Source organism: Eumetopias jubatus, unplaced genomic scaffold, assembly GCF_037043125.1.
Source record: "Eumetopias jubatus isolate StellerSeaLion01/CBP00866 unplaced genomic scaffold, mEumJub1_p1.0 scaffold_1, whole genome shotgun sequence".
Classification (NCBI taxonomy): Eukaryota; Metazoa; Chordata; class Mammalia; order Carnivora; family Otariidae; genus Eumetopias; species Eumetopias jubatus.
The window spans coordinates 111,981,560-112,001,386 of record NW_028274807.1 but is presented as its reverse complement, the minus strand read 5'-3'; the positions used below and the strand labels follow the sequence as shown (position 1 = coordinate 112,001,386).

The following is a 19,827-nucleotide window of genomic DNA, read 5'->3' as shown; positions in this document are numbered from 1 at the left end:
CAAAGACATTTTTATCCCAGGTGCTCAGACCAAATCTAAATCTATCAAAGCAGTTGAACTCCTTTGGCCTAGCAAGTACATTCTGCTCTTTGCCACTAACAGGCCCATAAAGCCGGCGAATTACAGAGTCAGGCTCTCCATCAGATCATAGCTGGCAGTTCTATGTCAATAGTCAGGAGAACAAAACAACCAGTGAAAAAGTTTGTTGGTCCATTGGTTTTTCTATTTGGCTAGTCATTTTGTTGACCTGATTAAAATGGCTGAAGGGTGGGGAACCATGCAGAGCCAATCCAAATCCCACTAACAACAAACTGATAGCATATGGATTTCATTAGCAAAAATTAGAACACTAGAATTATTTTGTTTTGGCTGGCATGACTTTACCAAGGAGAGTCAATCCAAAAGGTTATGAATTTGACTGCAATTACTTTCTCTAGGTAAAACCTCCAGGGAGCCTCTCTCATTTTGACAAACATGAGCAGACATCAAATTCCTTTCAAATCTGCTGCTCTTTCCAGAGAAGAATACTTTTGTATGTTTATACTTGCATCCAAAACCCAAGTTAGGCCTTTCCTATATTTATGCCTATCAGTTTCCCACTTTCCAGCTTGAAGTCATTGGTCTTCCCATCCCTCAAACCCCAAAACCATGGCTACAGTGGCAAACAGAATATTTAGGCCATTTAAATTACGGTATCTCTGTTAGATCTCTTCCAGCCCTAACATGCTATGATTTTAGAGAGTAACTGCTGTCTAGACAAGTCTAGTGAAGTCATCGGCAATAAAAACTTTCGGTTACTAGAGTTCATTGTACTGTTATGAGGAGTTAGGTAGTATGACTCTTACAAAACGTGAGACTCCTGATTGATAAGAAACTGCATTGTTAATTTATAATGAAATAAACATCCTGTCCAGGAAGGGCTTCTGGCTCACTTCTCTTCATCCAAGTTGCAAATAACCAGAATACTTAAGAAATTTTCTTCAGTTATCCATAAAAAGCAAACAACAACAACAACAACGGGATTTTTTTTAGAGGTGATTTTAGTCCATAATTTCAATCTTCAAAGTACCTTCTGAATAAGTCTAGAAAAATTAAATTATTTCCTGATAGATGTTTTTATATGGCAGTCAGTGTGGAAACCTTACTCTCCAACCAAAGGTCACCTGAAGGCCTCATACAGAAGAACGACAGGGACTGAACCGGTGGGAAAAGCCTGGAGTCCACCAAGCACACACACGTACACAAACCACAGTCTGAAAACATCTAGTCAGTGATGTAATTTCTAGTTCTTTATAAACTGTAACTGCAGAGATCCTTTGGGCAATAACCTTCATTACATAAAAAATTAACTTTAACTAGCACAATCCATTTTATAACCATTCTGAATAGATGATCTTTTTTTTGTTTCCTTTACTTTATTTAAATTCAATTAATTAACATATAGCGTATTATTGGTTTCAGAGGTAGAGTTCAATGATTCATTAGTCTTATGTAATACCCAGTGCTCATTGGATCACGTGGCCTCCTTAATGTCCATCACCCAGTAACCCCATCCCCCCCACACCCGTCCCCTCCAGCAGCCCTCAGTTTGTTTCCTATGATGAAGAGTCTCTTACGGTTTGTCTCCCTCTCTGGTTTCGTCTTGTCTTATTCTTCCCTCCCTTCTCCTATGCTCCTCTAAACAGATGCTCTTTTAAACATAAAAGTGGAAGAGATTGCTGCATTTCCTTATATCTGACAAAATTTTTTCACCGTAAGTCTTAAGAATACTAACTGAATTTCTAATATCCAGGTAGTCTGAATTTAAATATAATGAGAATTATTTCTGGAACTTCACTGTATAAAAAGATACAGATGTATACACACACACACACACACACACTATATATTAATTTTTTGTCATAAGATGAAAGTAAAATGTTTAAAATTATAAGTAAAAATATCAGAAATGAACTATAAAATATATAGTTCTAAACTTTCCTCTTCATTTAAATTACTCCTGGCATATTTCAAATAGATACAACATGTATTTTTAAGAGAAAGCTTGTGTGTGGTTAAATATATAAATAAAATTCAAAAGACTAGAATAACCAAAGCTGAAAGAACCTACACCATATTGGGGAAAATGTTTCACTGTGCCATCTGCCAATTCACATCTGTTCCTGCTATTTTAAATTAAAGATAGCTGAAGTTCCATTCCTCAGCATCGTTATTTCCCCCAACTACTTTGAAGGCTTGACCCCATGTCAGAGAAGAGGCAATGCTATGTTCTCTCTGGAGGGGGCTCACATTATCATTTCCCACCTTTTAATGACTAACAAATGAGAAAGGATACAGAAAGGGTGTTGAATGTACCTGAATAATAACCTTGGAATATAAATCAGACTAGTGTGAGTTAGAAAGTTATCATAGAGAGCAACACTCTCTCCAAGATTATTCTTGGGCTACAAATCATTCCACACAGCCACCAACAGGAAGATCATGGTGGCCCCCTGGCTGCACCCATCTGGATAGTGGCCATAAAACCCTATGTGACAGCCCTGTCCACCTCCCCTCCTTCATCTCTGACATGTTCTCCTCACTCACCCCTTTCCTGCTGCTCCTCCCACTGCCGGCATCTGCACAAGTGTTCCCTCTGCTTGGAACATACACCTCGGATCTTCCCGAATTCATACCTCATTTAATGTCTGCCTCCTACAAACGCTATCTCCTCAGAGACTGCATTAAATTTTCTTCATAGAAACTTAAGCATTTCTGTCTGTGCCTTCCATTAGAAAGTTAGGAAATTCCACAAAGGAAGGAATCTTATGTGTCATGTTCACAAACTATATCCTTGCTGCCTCCAACAGTCTAGGCATACAGTAGGTACTCAATAAATACTTGTTCAATGAACAAGTGAAAAGTATTCCTGGAATTCAAATAGGAGTATTTTAAGTGGTGATTAGTGATAAAAGAAAAAATACACTAAGAGCATTCAATCCTCATTTTAATTATATTTGTGGTTGAAGATAACAGCCTATGTATACATCTCAATTAGCCAGGCACAAACTCCATCCTCGTGTGATGATCCCACTGCTCGCTTTCCTGCTCCTAAGACAAAGATAAGCAGGAGGGCAGAGTGGTCAGAATCAGGGAATCCGGGGCCAGATGCCTGGATGTGAACCCTGGCTCTGCCATCTCCCAGCCAGTTAACTTCTCTGTTCTGCAATTATTTTAAGATTTTTTATTTATTTGAGAAAGAGTGATGGAGAAAGAAAGCACAAGCAGGGGGGAAGGGCAGAGGGAGAGGGAGAAACCCAACTCGGGGCTTGATCCCACGACCCTGAGATCATGACCTGAGCCAAAGGCAGATGCTTAACCAACTGAGCCACCCAGGCGCCCCCTCTGTTCCTCATTTATAAAGTGGGGATAATGACAGCACCTCCCCCACGCAATCATTTAATAAATGTGAACTAAGTAATATTATCATCTCATGTTCTGTATTCCAATCCCAGAAAACAAAAGCAAAAACAAAACCAAACAATCTTAGGAGTCGCATTGTCACGCGAAACTGATCCATACTGAGTGGTTTGACCTTTCTTCCTCGTCAGCTCTCACCTTGGAAGGACTAAATCCAAGTGTGAAATTCATCATGATGAGTCAGCAAAGCTAAAGAAACAATTTTCTTTTCTTCTTTTTCTTTCTTTTTTAAATAAGGACAGGTCTGTAAGATTTTTTTTCATATATATAACACAGAATTAGATTTTAATATACAGGGAGAATAGTGAGAAGTTTCACTTCACTTAATTATATTTTATAATGTAATAGTTCCATATTTAGAAGTACCTTTTTTTTTTTTTAATGAAAATACTTTCCTATTTCTGCTCATGAATTGAAGGAGAAAAAGGGCAGTACAAAACCCAGAGTTTGGAAATAAAAGTACTAACATCACTAACATGTCCGAATCCAAACAAGGGAGGATTTTTTCAAAAATAAAAACTAAATTTAGGTATGAAATTAAATCCTAGGCTCAGGATGATTTTGGCTGCCCTACACGCCTGACTTTGGTCTGTCCAAGAAGCAGCAGTCAAGACTGATGAAGGTGAAAAGGCTAAACTGCAGACAGAAGACGGTGGCACTGGACTAAGCGAAGGGATGTGGAAACAGAGGCTCAGTCAGCCCAGGCTGGTCCAGGACGAGACTCAGAGAGTGGGTGTGGCAACTGCTCTAACCATTGCCAGGGCCCCAGCTCCCCTAGTCTAGGCAGAACAGATGCTTAGCGGAGGCACAGCTGAGCCCCTGGGTCTGACTCTTGTCCCCCACTTCCACTCTAGTCCAGTAGCTCTACTCACAGACGCCTTCCCAGGGTCCCCCCACACTGTCTTCCCAAACAAGCTTTCAGTTTCCTAGACTCCTCCTATTTTGGGGCCCTCTTCATCGAGCCATATCTCACCCACCCTTACAAGTTCTGTCGTACCACCTTTTCCAGAATGCCTTCCCTGACCACAAGAACCACAGCAAGCCACCAGCTTCCCCCTCTCCTGGCTCTGGACTCCCAAATAAAGGTGTCCAGCTGGGGTAGGATACCCCACGTCTTACAATCCACTCCTCATCTGGCCCCAAAGCATCTCTTCCTACCAACTTCAAGCTTTCTCTTAATGCTATCACCACCTACACCAGCGCAAAAATCCAAGGCCACTGACTCCCTCAGCCCCCATAACAACTCATTTTTGTACTTGTATTTATTTTTTTAAAAAATACTATAGCAACTACCAGGTGCCAGCTCCTGCTCTTGGCAGCAGGGATAGAGCGATGAACACAGATAGTGCCCTACCTCATGGAGGATTCGAGAGAGGGAGACAGATGTGAACAAGGACCAAGCCTGGGTCCTATCTCTTGATATTCCCCATGCTCCAAACCTCTGTTCCATTTCAAGCAGCAGATCGGCATTGCTCCTCTAGCTATTCCAACAGACTTGCCTACCTCCAGGCAACTCCCACAGGCGAGGCATCATCCAGGTCTCTGTTCTACACTTTGCAAAGAGTGACCAGAGGAGAAAAATCAGGCTGGAAGGGATCCAGGTGTCATGTCTTATGAAGAAGCAGGGAACTGTTTAACCAGAAGAGAGACATGAGGGGTATACCTTGGTTCTCAAACTATTAATGGACTATCACACAGAAGAAGGAAGATAAGATTCCTTCTACCGTGGATTTGAGGCAGATCTGATGAAGGGTTTTCTAGTTAGTAGTCCTGCTGAATGATGGAACTGGCTCCCTCAATTCTCTGGGCTACTGGCCACTGGAATTTTCAAGTAGTTGTGGAAGGTGAAATGCTATTAGACATGTCCAGAGCTTGGCACAGGAGAAAAAGCAGCCCTGGAATCAGAAAGATTGGAGTTCAAATCCCAACTCAGTTACTCCCTAACTATAACATCTTGGGCTAAATTCTTAATCTTCCTTGATAGTTTATTCATCTGGGAAAAAAAAAAAACAAAAACAGCTTGTAAAACTCACCTTGCTGGGCCGTTATAAAGATTTAAAAGCTTATTATAAAGAACCTGGTCCAAAGAGGCAGTCAACAGAATGAGTTACTGATAGTTTTGTATGCTTTAGGAGGCAGAGATGTCAGCTAAAGCTTGCATATCACTTACTATGTGGGGAGCACTGTTCTAAGCACTTTAGCATTTCATCCTCATGACAACCCAACCATCTCCATTTTACAGATGAGGAAACTGAAGCACAGAGAAGTTAAACGAACTTCTTCCCAAGATCTGGCTCCAGAGTCTGTTCTCCTGGCCAACACACTGACAGTGTGGCAGAGAGAGGAAAATCAAGGGTTGAGGTCAGAAGACCTCAAATTTTCGGCTCTTTCACCTACTGGCTGTGGGACTTGGGGTAAGTTACCTCATTTCTCTGAGCCTATTTTCCAAGCTATCAAATGGAAATACCAACCGTCTTCCTTCGGGCGGTATGGAGGAGGACCGGATGACATAGCCTGTTTAACTGTCCTGAACACAGTTTCCCTTGCCCAATTGGGAAAAAGATTGAACTGGACATACTCTATGGTCTTTTTCAATGTATATGGGTGGAGTTAGTGCCCTGGGAATTCACAGCACATCAAGCACAGTTGTAAGTTCAGATTTTAAAGACCGGTTTCAGAAAGACCTGGAAAGCTGCCCCTAGTAACCCCACCCCTCCCGTCCCCTGCCACAAGTGTATTTTTTTCTCTATCCAAGCTGAGGGTGGAAAGACTGTTGCAAAATAAGGGCTTGAGAATCTCTTTCAGAGTTTGTGGTTGTCCATCTAGGTCTCTGAAACGAATAATTATATGTGGGTTAAAAACAAAAACAAAAAACAAAACACCAAACCCCTTTCCTAGCAGCTGGGGAAGGGGGTGGGGTGTAAAATAGCGAGAAGGATGTGAAAGACAAATGCTGATTTGTAAGTTGAAGATGTCCCTGGAGGCAAACCTCAAACCTCCTTTCCTTCCAGCTCCCCGCCGGCCTGCAGCTTGCCCATGGAATAAATCAACAGAGGAGGTGAGAAAGCACACAGCAGTTGAAAGCGCCCTGCAGCCCCGTCTGTCCTTGGCTGAGGGAGCGCCTGCAGCCGGCCGGCTCCTGCCCTCACTGGAATGTACTTCAAAGAGAGGCGGAATGACAATAACCCTTCTGAGGGCGCTCGGCCTGAAGGAAGCGTGTGTGGCCAGGGGTTCCACAGAACTGGAGGATTGGACTGTTTTAATTATAAAGGGTGGGGTGAGTAGAAACAAATGAAAAAAAAAATCAAATAAAGACAGTATTTTGAAATCCTAACATTAAAATAGTTACTCTGGTGCAGAAAAGTTGCTGTCTCTGCCAAAACCCTTGGGGACTTCAGAGGCAAAACACTAAATTGTGTACCTTCTTTACTGGGAGAAAAAAATAATTCCCAATGTAAATTTCTTTTTAACTCTGTGCCAAGAGATTCTAGAAATTCACTGTCACATTTCCTGGAGCCTCCCTTTTTCAAATACCTCATCATACATGCTCAGCTGCCAGACCACTGGTACGAAAGAATAGTCGAAACTCGAACACTGAGGGAAGACATTTGTTGAGTCCATAATGATAATCCCTGGCCTGTTTGTTGCTCTTTCAATTCAGGGTGTGTATCACAGTCTTGTGTTATTCAGAAATCTCCGTTATCCCTTAGAATCACATTAAGGAAAACTTCACAATTTAGATATTCTCTCTTCACTTAAAAAAAAAAAAGAGCTGAATGGATTTTGAAATGGTGTGTTTCTTCATACCTTGGTGATCTTATGAAGATCAGAAATATGAAGTTGCTTTTCCTTTGTGCAAACATGGTGGCCCTCTATTTGAAAAATGTGTTCAATTTACAACATTTTAAAAAAACGGTCCTTGTGTTATTCCTCAACGACATGGGAGCACCAAGACATTTTAGAAAATGGATTATTTCTGGGACTTGACGAAAGCTAGAACTCAAGTTCGCTGGAGAGTACAGACCAAGTCTGTCCGCTCCCTGCTGTGCATTTAGGACCTGGAGCATGTGTTGAACAAATCACTGAATGAACTTACATAGCCAGGCTACCATAGATGGAGTTATGTGTTGGTTAGATGACATGACCTCTATGTCCCAGTCAACCCTGAAACCTAATTCTATGACATGCTTTTCCAGAAGTTAAACTATAGCGTCTGAAGGAAAGACTCTTTATGAAATAGCCACCATTTATGCTTCATGGTCTGCTTTAACACGACACTTTTTAACCTCTCTAAATAGCTATTCTTCACATGATAAAAACCAGACTCCAGATTCTTCCCCCAGAGCAGCGCTGCTCACAGCCGGGCGTGTCCCTCCCGGGCCCACGGTCAGGAATGGCTGCTCGAGGCCGGCCAGCTGGCCAGCCGGACCCGTGTTGGTTGTCAGGCCTAACAGAAATCTGTGAGACCTGCCAGAAGAATTCCGAGGCCTCCCGCCCAAACCCTCTCTCCTATCCTGTTGCCCTGGCAACTAGAGGCCAGGCTTAGTCAGCAGTTTTGTTTGACAAGCTGCGTTCTCCTGTCCACAGAGCCTCAAATAAGGACCAGGGTCAAAGCGGGGCTGAATCTGTCTAAGAATAATAATGGTTTCTCAACAAGACAGGCCCTGAGAAGGGGCGGCGGGGGGGGGGGGGGGCTAAGACTTCTTCACTTAGGAATCTGCCAGGCCTTGGGGGCTGACAGGAAGTCCTTGAGTTTAAAATCTTCAAGGCAGAAGGCCCCTCAGCTTCCTAATTAAATAAATAATACGCATGAAAAGAAATACTCTGCTCAGATAAAGCCGTCACTCTGTTTTCATGTCAAGGAATTGTTCTCTTAGATGAGTAAACAGTGACTGAGGAGCCTCTTTCTCAATTTCTTACCAGTTACCAAAATTTTCCATTTCATTGGGTAAAGTCGCAAACATGCCCTTTATGATACTGAGCAAATACTGTGTTGATTTTTAAGCTGTAACAGCAGAATGTTCTACAGTCATTGTGGGCATGTGTGGTTCACGGTATTTTAAAAATTACGTCCAGCCCTGTTGTAGGAAGGATCCCAGGCAGCTTACAATAGATACATTCAAAGTCACGGCACAATTTCCATGGCTGATACAGAATAAATATATGACGTCCCAATATATTAAGAAGAAGAGATAATAAAACAGAATTATGATATGCTACCAACTTTGTTTTAAAAACAAAGCATACACACTGATATGTACAAAGACGGGAGAGAAATCACCAACGCCTTCACAGCCACTATCCCGAGGTAAAACTCGAAGTGATTATTACGTCCTTGGTTTTGAGTGTTTTAAACATTGTTTTACAATTGTCCTTCTTGTGTGATAATTTTACTTTCTTATTATTTTAGCTGATATACAGTAAAATCCACTCTTTGCAGTGTACATTTCTGAGTTTTGACAAATCCATGGGGTTGTGAAACAGCCACCCCAATCAAGATACAGAACAGTGCCACTACTGCGCGAATTCCCTAGTGCTGCCCCTTTGCAGGCAGCCCCTCCTGACCCCCGAGCCTGGCACCCACATACCTATTCTCTGTTCCTATAGTTTTGCCTTTTTTCAGAATGTCATATAAATGGAATCAAAAAGACCTGGCTTCTTTCACTTAGCAAATGCTTCTTCCATCTCAATCAGAAAAACAAACAAAACAAAATCCTACCCAATTATATTTTTATAAATTAAAAACTTTATTTTTCTGGGGTGCCTGGGTGGCTCAGTTGGTTAAGCATCTACCTTCGACTCAGGTCATGATCCCAGGGTCGTGGGATGGAGCCCCATGTTGGGCTCCCTGCTTGGCGGGGAGTCTGCTTCTCCCTCTCCCTCTGCTGCTCCCCCTGCTTGTGCCCTCGCTCCTTCTCTCTCTCTCTCTCTGTGTGTGTCAAATAAATAAATAAAAACTTAAAAAAATAAAATAAAACAATTCTACTCTTTTAAAAAAACTTTATTTTTCTAAATCAAAAGAAAAAACTGTCACAAACTGAATTCAAAAAAAATTTTTTTAAGATTTTATTTATTTGACAGAGAGAGCACAAGCAGAGGAAGAGAGAGTGGAGAAGCAGGTTCCCCGCTGAGTAAGGAGCCCAATGTGGGACTCGATCCCAGGACCCTGGGATCATGACCTGGGCCGAAGGCAGCCGCTTAACCGACTGAGCCACCCAGGCGTCCCGAATTCAAATTTCTTTTTAAAAACTACGAGGATACCAGGAGGCACACCTTCAACTGAGACTGCTTTCTTTTCTCGAGTTGCCATTTCTCTTATGAACTTGAAGCTGCCTCTCCAGGTTTGGAAAATTTCACAAAGATAAAACTCTCACTATCACGGACAACCAAGAATGTCTTTCACAAAAATTCATTCTCCACAATGTCTGAAATGGATGCCTGTGGAAAGCAGGGAAACATCCACTTTCCTAACAAGACTGTATTGCAGACCCAGCTGGAATTCTCCTGAGCTTTTCTGGGGCGCCCCTGAGCTTGGAGCACCTGCCACAACCCGAGATAACTCATCAGTTATCAGACACAAGAAGTTCAACTTGGCTACAGCAGCCAATGCCAAGTTGTAGGGACCATTTTTAATGGAACTCTCCTACTTGAGAAGATTCCTAATCGAAGGAGATACCCAAAACCTCACTGGCCCTTTGATCCTAATGCTGCGGATTCTTCAACAACTTGTTGGCCCGAGGGCCCACTGAAGAGAAAAAAAGAAGTACCTTCTGCTCGCTTCACAGAACTCTGTGCTGTGGTGTGTCTAGTCTCTGCTCCAGGACTGAAAGCCAAAGATAGAAAGAGGGAAGAGTTTGAATTTACCCTTCTGGCCACACATTTGGATTAGTTGTAATCATCCTGATTTCATCATTTTGCTTGTCTGGTAAGATGCAAGTTATCCGAAGGCGGCCAAGTCCCATTTATCTTTTTGTTTGTTATTTTTCACCACATAAATGTTGGTTGGATAAGTGAATGACGAGACAAAGAAAAGAATGAAAAAAGTAATTTTCCATCCTGAAATAATGAAGGTTCACCTCAGATCTGTAATCAAACTTTCCTTACATCCATTTGTTGACATTCTACATGATTTCAGTGACCACAAGTTAACATGTGAGCCCCTGGCATTATGCAGTGTACATCAGCTTATGCAATACTGAGGAGCTTCTTTCTCCACAGTGCGACATCGTCAGATGACACGCCTGGAGGGGTGATGACATGGAAGAAGGAATAGGAAGACGGAGGCATGAAACCACATTTTACATGGTATTTCATTTATAAGGAGCTTTCACATTTATTATATATTTAAGGATGATAACAATTTTCAGAATGGTGATGATTTCCCAAGAATTAGGCAACAAATTCATCTACCCCTTAAATTTTCCCAACCTCTTTTCCCACTACAGAGATAGAAATAGGATGGGGCCTCTCTCCTGGAAATTCTCTCTTGATGGAACTGCAGGCAGGTCAAGGTTGCCTGCAAGGCAGGGACCCTGAGAACACAGCCTGCATGGCTAGGGCCCCCCTGTGAGCAAGAGGAGAGCCATGCTCCTTACAGACTGCCCAGTGAGCTAAGGAGATTCAGGTACTTGTTGACCACAGTGGGCATGGGAGTGGGACAGGAAGAAGAAATGGAAGTCTGTCTACACATAATCTTCAGACCTCATCATGGGGCGCCAGGATGGCTCAGTCGGTTGAGCATGTGACTCTTGATTTTGGCTCAGGTCACGATCTCAGGGTCGTGGGATTGAGCCCCCTTTGGGCTCTGTGCTCAGCGGGGAGTCTGCTTCTCTCCCTCTGCCTCTGCCCCTCCCCCCAGCTCACGCACGCACAAGCACACACGCGCGCGTTCTCTCTCTCTCTCAAAATAAATAAATAAATCTTATTTTAAATTTTTTTTAAAGACTATTTATTTATTTGAGCAGGGGGAAGAGCAGAGGGAGAGGGAGAAGCATACTCCCTGCTGAGCAGGGAGCCCGATGCGGGGCTTGATCCCATGACCCTGGGGTCATGACCTGAGCTAAGGCAGACGCTTGACCAACTGAGCCACCCAGGTGCCCCTAAATAAATCTTTAAAAAAAAAAATCTTCAGACTTCATCAGGACCATTTCCTCTACCCTTATTCCTGTTTTCTACCAGATTCTAAAAGGCAGCTAAACAGGTTAGCCAAATATCACCTTTACCGATAGTCCATTTCCCTGTCCCTGGCTTAAGTGCAAATAGTGAGGCAGAAAATCACCAAAAAAAGGGGGGGGGGTAAAAAAACCACTAAGATGATAGACATAATCCACACCCGAACAACCAGGCATCTTGGCAAATGCCCCAGAAAACTATTAGAGAACACTCTAATACTATTTACCATTGACCTTAAATAGTATCTTTGACACTGAGGAGTAAGTTGCTTCTGGATGGGGGGAAAAACTTTCCATGATGAAGAAGTCCCTTTAGACCTTTTTTCCCTGTATTCTATAAGGAAAATAAAAAGACATCAGAACCATCCATTCCATTGCCTTCTCCTCCTCCTAACTACACACACACACACACACACACACACACACACACGCACAGTTGAACTATGGGAGCCTCTGTGAGCAAATCTGGATACTTTCTCCCACTGTCCTATACAGTAGGATTGCACAATATGATGCAGCAAAATGCTCCAAGTTCCACAGCCTCCAGGGATCAGCATTTAATAAACTTGGTTGGCATTTCTGTAATATGAACCATCAATGCTACATTCTGGTTCAAAGGCACCTATGGTTGGAATAAAGGAAGCAATTCGGGGCACTTTCCCCCACCCCTTTGCAGAAATACTTTCTGTGGGAAAGAAAGATCTGGGGCAAGAAAAAGAAACACAGAAAGTGGCAGAAACTAAGAAACAAATTATTCTTTACAGAACAGTCTGTAGCTTTGTGCAAGGAAAAATAAAACGCATTAAAGCTCATTTAAATATAAAACTAAGAGAAAAGTTATAAATGCTACCATAATAGTGTTACCTTTACTCTATAGATATTATGAAACAGAAAATTAATATTCCAAATGGAATTGTTATCCTAAGACAAAAAATAATATAATTATTTCCTGTTAAGAAATATGATACTGTATATCTAAAAACAGTATAAACAACTGTTACCCTAAAATAACCATGAATGTTCAGACATAAATCCTCAGGGAAAAAGGCACAACTGTAGTTATATTATAAAGCTGTGTTCCTCAAATTCAGGATAGTTCTACTGAACAACAAAGCACAACTGACATTCATTTCCCTCATTGTCAAAGGCTATGTCTAAAGAATTATTTTAACTCACCATGTTTTTAAAACCTCACACAGGACAGACACTTTATATCCTAGAATTTATTTGGTGAGAAATACATTATTCATTTATAGAAATCAATGTATATTTTTTGAAAGTATCAGATGTGACTAAAAGAAAAAGTAGCATTTAGTAGCATTTAGTGTAACACCGCAGGCTCTTGCAAGAAAAGCTCTCTGAAACAGTTAAAAATACTTAGTTCCTTAAACTAGTGAAAGAGAAGCTACTCATGTATCTTGCTTCATGTGAGTCATAAAGCAAAGTCTCAAGAATTAGAATAAACTGAAGCTTTCTTCCCTAAAATGTAGCCAGCAAAATTGACGAGACCTAAAACCATGGCCTACATTAGTTTAGCAACACAGAAGAAATAATTCTGTTCTTGCACAGACCAAGCCACTGAGGGAGGCAGAAAACTGTGGGTTCCTTAAGGGCTTCTGTTTTATTAATTTTTGGAGTGCTGCATCAACCCTGACCCACACAAGACACACAGCAACAATCTATCCACTGCCTGCCTGCCTGCCTGCCTGCCTGCCTGCCTGCCTGACTGACTGAATGAATGAATGCAGTATGGCACACAGGCACCTGATCAATAGCGACTCTATCAGAGCCCGTATGCCAACATTTTCCTTTCTCATTCTCCTTCAGTTTTCCCTAACTCTTTCTCATGCTCCATGGTGGACCAAAGATGGTTGCAAATTCTTTGTCATTTTGTCCATGGAACATCCCTTCTGCTATCCGCTTTAATCTAGGGCAAATCTGTAATTTCTTTGATTAAGAGCATATGGAAGAAGTGACTCTGTGACAGTTTCCAGAACCAGATCCTAAGACACTGGCAGCTTCTACTTCTTGTTTCTTGGAACATTCTCTCTGGGAGACCCAAGCTGCTAGGCAATATGTCCCACTATTGAGCCTGCTGTGCTAGCTAGAGATGCCAAATATAGATGCTCCAGGTTTCAGTCCCAACCAAGCCCAGTTTTCCAGCAATCCTTAACATGATGCCACACACTTGAGTAAAGCCATCTTGGACCCTCCAGACCAACCCACCCACCAGCTGAATACTACTAAAGTGGTCTTCATCAACACCACGGAAGCCAGAAGAACAGGCCACCTGAGCGCCGCCCAAATTCCCAACCCACAGAATTGTATGGTATAATAAAATGGGCTACTGTTTTAAGCCACTACGTTTTTGGGATGATGTTACACAGCAATAGATAATTGGAACAGAGTCTTCTTCCTCCCCTTCTAAAGATCAGCAGTAGAACCCAAAGGCAGCCATGCTAACATAGCTAGTCCTTGTACTCATATGTTTGGCTCTGAAGACAAGGCAGGCAGATACTGGGAGAAAAACCGAGATTCTACTCATACGGTTTGGAGTAGGCTTTGGGTCTTTAATGCTTCTAGAGAAAGATTTACCCTGATGGCCCGCAGCTATCTACTCCCGAGCCTTGGCACCAAAAGGTCATGGAGCCTCCAGCAGGCACCACAGAAGGCCATACCTGCCTCATGAGCTCCTCTTGGCGCATTCTGATCCTCTCTCTCTCCATCTGGATCCTCTGAAGCCGGAGCTTCTGCTGCTGCTGCTGCTGAGTGGTCAGAGCATTGGGCATGCTCATGAGCCCTGCTGGGGGGTTCTGAGTAGGGTGGTTCTGCTGGCTCAGGGTAGTGGGTGCCATTTGCTGCTGGTGCTGGTGATTCATCACTATAGGAGGGAAGACCATGCAGGAGATTAATGAACAGGTCCTACAATACCTTATCAAAAAGAGGCCATCAGAATGCTCTGTGCTTTGGAGTATATTCCTGAGATTCCTTCCAAAGTACTTTCCTGTTAATCATTACTGTTTAAGTAATTATTACCTTAATTCAATTCATGGAGGCTCAGACACTGGCCCCACTCCTGACTCATCCAGTCTTGGCATTTTGTGCCCTGTTAAAAATTATTTCACACCTTCCCTGTGTCTAAAGCACATTTTAAGCCTTCAGGAACATAGTGGTCAAAAGTGAATTCCACAAAAGGTTACCACAACATATGATGTAATTTCAGCAGGACATCTGGGTGTGTGTGTGTACTTTCTAGACACCCTGCGTGTTCATGTCAGAGCTAAGGAGGGCGTGAGATTATAGATACACAGCAGTGCACGATGATGTCTAGGATGATGAGTGACTGACAAGCAGGACGTTAAAACACAGTACCTAGACCAGGGATCTACACAGAAGCAGGACCCCACTGATGCTTTGTTAAAAAAGGGTACCCCAAAGGAGCATAAGCTAAGCTCAGAAACAAACACCTGATTGAGGAAAAGATGTTTTAGTTTATGCAAAGGGAAAAATTAGTGTGAAAGAAATTACATAAAAATGATAATCATGGGGGCGCCTGGGTGGCTCAGTCGGTTAAACGTCTGCCTTTGGCTCAGGTCATGATCCCAGGGTCCTGGGATGGAGCCCCACATGGGGCTCCCTGCTCAGCGGGGAGTCTGCTTCTCCCTCTGCCCCTCCCCCTGCCCATGTGTGCATCCACTCTCTCTCTCTATCTCTCAAATAAATAAATGAATATCTTAATAAAAATGATAATCACGGTGCAGTCAGTTAAGCGTCCAACTCTTAGTTTTAGCTCAGGTTGAGATCTCAGGGTCCTGAGATGGAGTCCAGCATGGGACTCCACACTCAGCATAGAGTCTTCTTAACACTCTCTCTCCCTCTGCCCCTCCCTCCTGCCCTCTCTCTCTCTCAAATAAATAAATTTTAAAAAATGATAATCATATTTGTGATTGGATAAAACATTCTAGAAGTGTTTTAAACTTTTTAAGGATTTTCTTTCTTTTTTTTTAATCTGCACTTAACAACATCTTAAATTTTAGCATGTAGTACTTCACTTGAGGAAAGAATTTTAAAATCCTTTAATGAATTCTAGAATTGGCATTCCCACACACACACACACACAAAACATTTTTAAAAGGTGCTAGTTTTCCTTAAAACAGTTTACCAGTCAAATCTGCTTAACTTCTGCCTAGGCAATATCCTATAATAAAGAAAACCACAATTTTCTGTCTATCTGCTCTTACATCAGGGCCCAGAACAATATATAGTTTTATATACTCCATTTCTGAGGAAAAACTCTCAATTTTTGCTATGTTTGGTATCACTGTCTTTAAAAAAGAAAATCATTGGTGTACCTTATTAAAGTCTAAAAGTTAAATATTTTACATCTTTCATTTGGAAGACAGGGACATCATGTGGAAACATATTTTATAACTAAGAATTTTCTTAAATGAATTTTAAAGTAGCCTAATCGACTATATATTAAATGTATATGTACACCCCATTCACACACACACGCACACGCACGCACTCAAAAGAGAGCACCAACACAGGATTTTCTGTAGACAAACTGGTTTCCTTGAGGAATGATTAAATGAGTTCACAGCAGGAACTTCCTCTGGATGTGGGTAGAGGTAGGGTAAAAACATTCTTTTTTAAAAAAATTATTTATAACTCCCTCAAATCTTTACCGCATTTCCTGTGTGCCAGCCACTGGGCTTGTCGTTGGATAAATAGCTCCTGCCCTCACAGGAATTAACAGGCTGTTGGAAGGAATGTGTGAAGAAATGAGGTGAATTCATATGTGGAGCTGTGGAATGCCAGAATGTTAGGCTTTGTCAGGATTCTTAGAAATGATCTAGTCCATCCCTTTATTTTACGGGAGAGCCGGACTGAAACCTAAGAGAGGTAAAGGGGTGTGCTCTGATTAGGGGCAGGCAGAACCACCCAAGCCAGGGAGGCCTCCAGACATCCCGTCCACTGGCTCTTTCAACTGTCCTTGGCCGCCCTCGGTCACGCCTTACACTGAGCAACAGAACAGCTGCTGAAACTGAGAACAACCCTCTGAACACGGTTTGCCTTCAATAGCAAGAAAGTTACCACTTACACAGCAGGTCATCAAAACAGGGCCTCCGGCCCAAAGCCGCTCGCGTTACAAACAGGAAGGGTTCAAGGCAGGTCTGGGTAGATTGACAACTGTCTGCTCAGTAACGAGCTCCTGAGCGGGAGGTAAGAATGTTTGGGAGTATTCTGCCTCACCGGTGCAGGCTTTCCTTTCTGAATCCAGCCCATCACAAGGAACGCGTGCCTCCTGGTACCATTCCTGGCACACAGGGAAACCCAGTAAATGATGAGACGAATGAATGAAACCAGTTGGCAATCTCTTATGTCCTCAAGTTTGAGAACAGGGGGAAAAAAAAAGGCACAGTCCTAATTGATGCGAAGTACTGAAATGAGTATTTCATTTTTCAAATGACATTCCAGAAATGGTTAGAACATTTTGCAGTCTCTATTGGAAGGCCTGGGTAGGAGGGCAGGGATTGTGCACACATGGTATCACCAGAAAAAAAGTGCTCTTAAATACAGATTAAAGTCCGACAAGGTCCAGATATCCAGAAGGGCTTGATTCATAAGGCCTCTTTCAGGCCAGAAGGAAGCTTAGATGGAAGAATAGTGATTATTTCCAGGGACAGCCATTTCTGAACTTCTGAAAAAGGAAGTTTTTAGCAGTCAGACATAACTGCTATAGACCAAAAAAGATGCCCAACTGTGTCTCTAAGAGAAATCTGTAAAGTGAAATATTTCCAATATCAGAAATCCCCAGATTAGGAAAAAGAAGCTTAAAAAAAAGTTAGGTTGTTTGTTGGCAGCACAGAGGTTATTAATTTTTAAAACTGACTCAGTTCTATGGCAGGGATGTCCACTATCACCACTGCTATTCAACATAGTACTAGAAGTCCTAGCCTCAGCAATCAGACAACAAAAAGAAATAAAAGGCATCCGAATCAGCAAAGAAGTCAAACTCTCACTCTTTGCAGATGATAGGATACTTTATGTGGAAAACCCAAGACTCCACCCCAAAACCGCTAGAACTCATACAGGAATCCAATGAAATGGCAGGATATAAAAATCAATGCACAGAATCAGTGGCATTCCTATACACCAACAAGACAGAAGAAAGAGAAATCAAGGAGTCGATCCCATTTACAATCGCACCCAAAACCATAAGATACCTAGGAATAAAGCTAACCAAAGAGGCAAAGAATCTGGACTCAGAAAGCTATAGAATACTCATGAAAGAAACGGAGGAAGAAGCAAAGAAATGGAAGAACATTCCATGTTCATGGATTGGAAGAACAAATATTGTGAAAATGTCAATGCTACCTAGAGCAATCTACACATTTAATGCAATCCTTATCAAAATACCATCAACATTTTTGTTGATGTAATAATAATAATAATAATATAATAATAATCCTAAAATTTGTATGGAACCAGAAAAGACCCTGAATAGCCAGAGGAATGTTTTTTTTTTTTAAAGATTTTTTTATTTATTTGAGAGAGAGAGAATGAGAGATAGAGAGCACGAGAGGGAAGAGGGTCAGAGGGAGAAGCAGACTCCCTGCTGAGCAGGGAGCCCGATGCGGGACTCGATCCCGGGACTCCAGGATCATGACCTGAGCCGAAGGCAGTCGCTTAACCAACTGAGCCACCCAGGCGCCCCGCCAGAGGAATGTTGAAAAAAGCAAAGCAAAGCTGGTAGCATCACAATTCCAGACTTCAAGCTCTATTACAAAGCTGTCATCATCAAGGCAGTATGGTACTGGCACAAAAACAGACACATAGATCAATGGAACAGAATAGAGAGCCCAGAAATGGAGAGTCAACTAATCTTCGACAAAGCAGGAAAGAATGTCCAATGGAAAAAAGACAGTCTCTTCAACAAATGGTGTTGGGAAAATTGGACAGCCACATGCAGAAGAATGAAACTGGACCATTTCCTTACACCACACACAAAAATATAGACTCAAAATGGATGAAAGACCTAAATGTGAGACACGAATCCAGAACACAGGCAGCAACCTCTTCGACCTCAGCCGCAGTAACTTCTTCCTAGAAACATCGCCAAAGGCAAGGGAAGCAACGACAAAAATGAACTATTGGGATTTCATCAAGATAAAAAGCTTTTGCACAGCAAAGGAAACAGTCAACAAAACCAAAAAACAACCGACAGAATGGGAGAAGATATTTGCAAATGACATATCAGATAAAGGGCTAGTATCCAAAACCTATAAAGAACTTCTCAAACTCAACACCCAAAGAACAAATGATCCAATCAAGAAATGGGCAGAAGACATGAACAGACATTTTTCCAAAGAAGACATCCAAATGGCCAACAGAGACATAAAAAAGTGCTCAACATCACTCGGCATCAGGGAAATACAAATCAAAACTTCAATGAGATACCACCTCACACCAGTCAGAATGGCTAAAATTAACAAGTCAGGAAACGACAGATGTTGGCAGGGATGCAGAGGAAGGGGAACCCTCCTACACTGTTGGTGGGAATGCAAGCTGGTGCAACCACTCTGGAAAACAGTATGGAGGTCCCTCAAACAGTTGAAAATAGAGCTACCATATGATCCAGCAATTGCACTCCTGGGTATTTACCCCATAGATACAAATGTAGGGATCCAAAGGGGTAAGTGCACCCCAATGTTTATAGCAGCAATGTCCACAATAGCCAAACTGTGGAAAGAGCCAAGATGTCCATCAACAGATGAATGGATAAAGAAGATGTGGTGTGTGTGTGTGTGTGTGTGTGTGTGTGTGTGTGTGTGTGTGTGTATGCAGTGGAATATTATGCAGCCATTTAAAAAATCCTGCCATTTGCAATGATGTGGATGGAACTAGAGGGTATTATGCTAAGCAAAAAGTCAATCAGAGAAAGACAAGTATATGATCTCACTGATATGAGGAATTCTTAATCTCAGGAAACAACCTGAGGGTTGCTGGAGTGGTGGGGGGTAGGAGGGATGGGGTGGCTGGGTGATGGACACTAGGGAGGGTATGTGCTATGGTGAGTGCTGTGAATTGTGTAAGACTAATGAATCACAGACCTGTACCTCTGAAACAAGATAGTAGGAAGGGAAAATTGAAGGGGGGGGACTTGGAGGGGGAGACGAACCATGAGAGACTA

General features: G+C 42.2%; 1 protein-coding gene across 1 annotated transcript in view; it reads right to left on the bottom strand.

Moving 5' to 3' along the window:
- The window catches only part of WWTR1 (WW domain containing transcription regulator 1), a 130,350-nt gene that overhangs the window by 7,177 nt on the left and 103,346 nt on the right, over positions 1 to 19,827 (bottom strand). Inside the window, exon 4 of the mRNA XM_088020984.1 lies at positions 14,309 to 14,511. Within this exon, the coding sequence (XP_087877110.1) occupies positions 14,309 to 14,511 (203 nt within the window). The remainder of the gene's footprint in view (positions 1 to 14,308; positions 14,512 to 19,827) is intronic.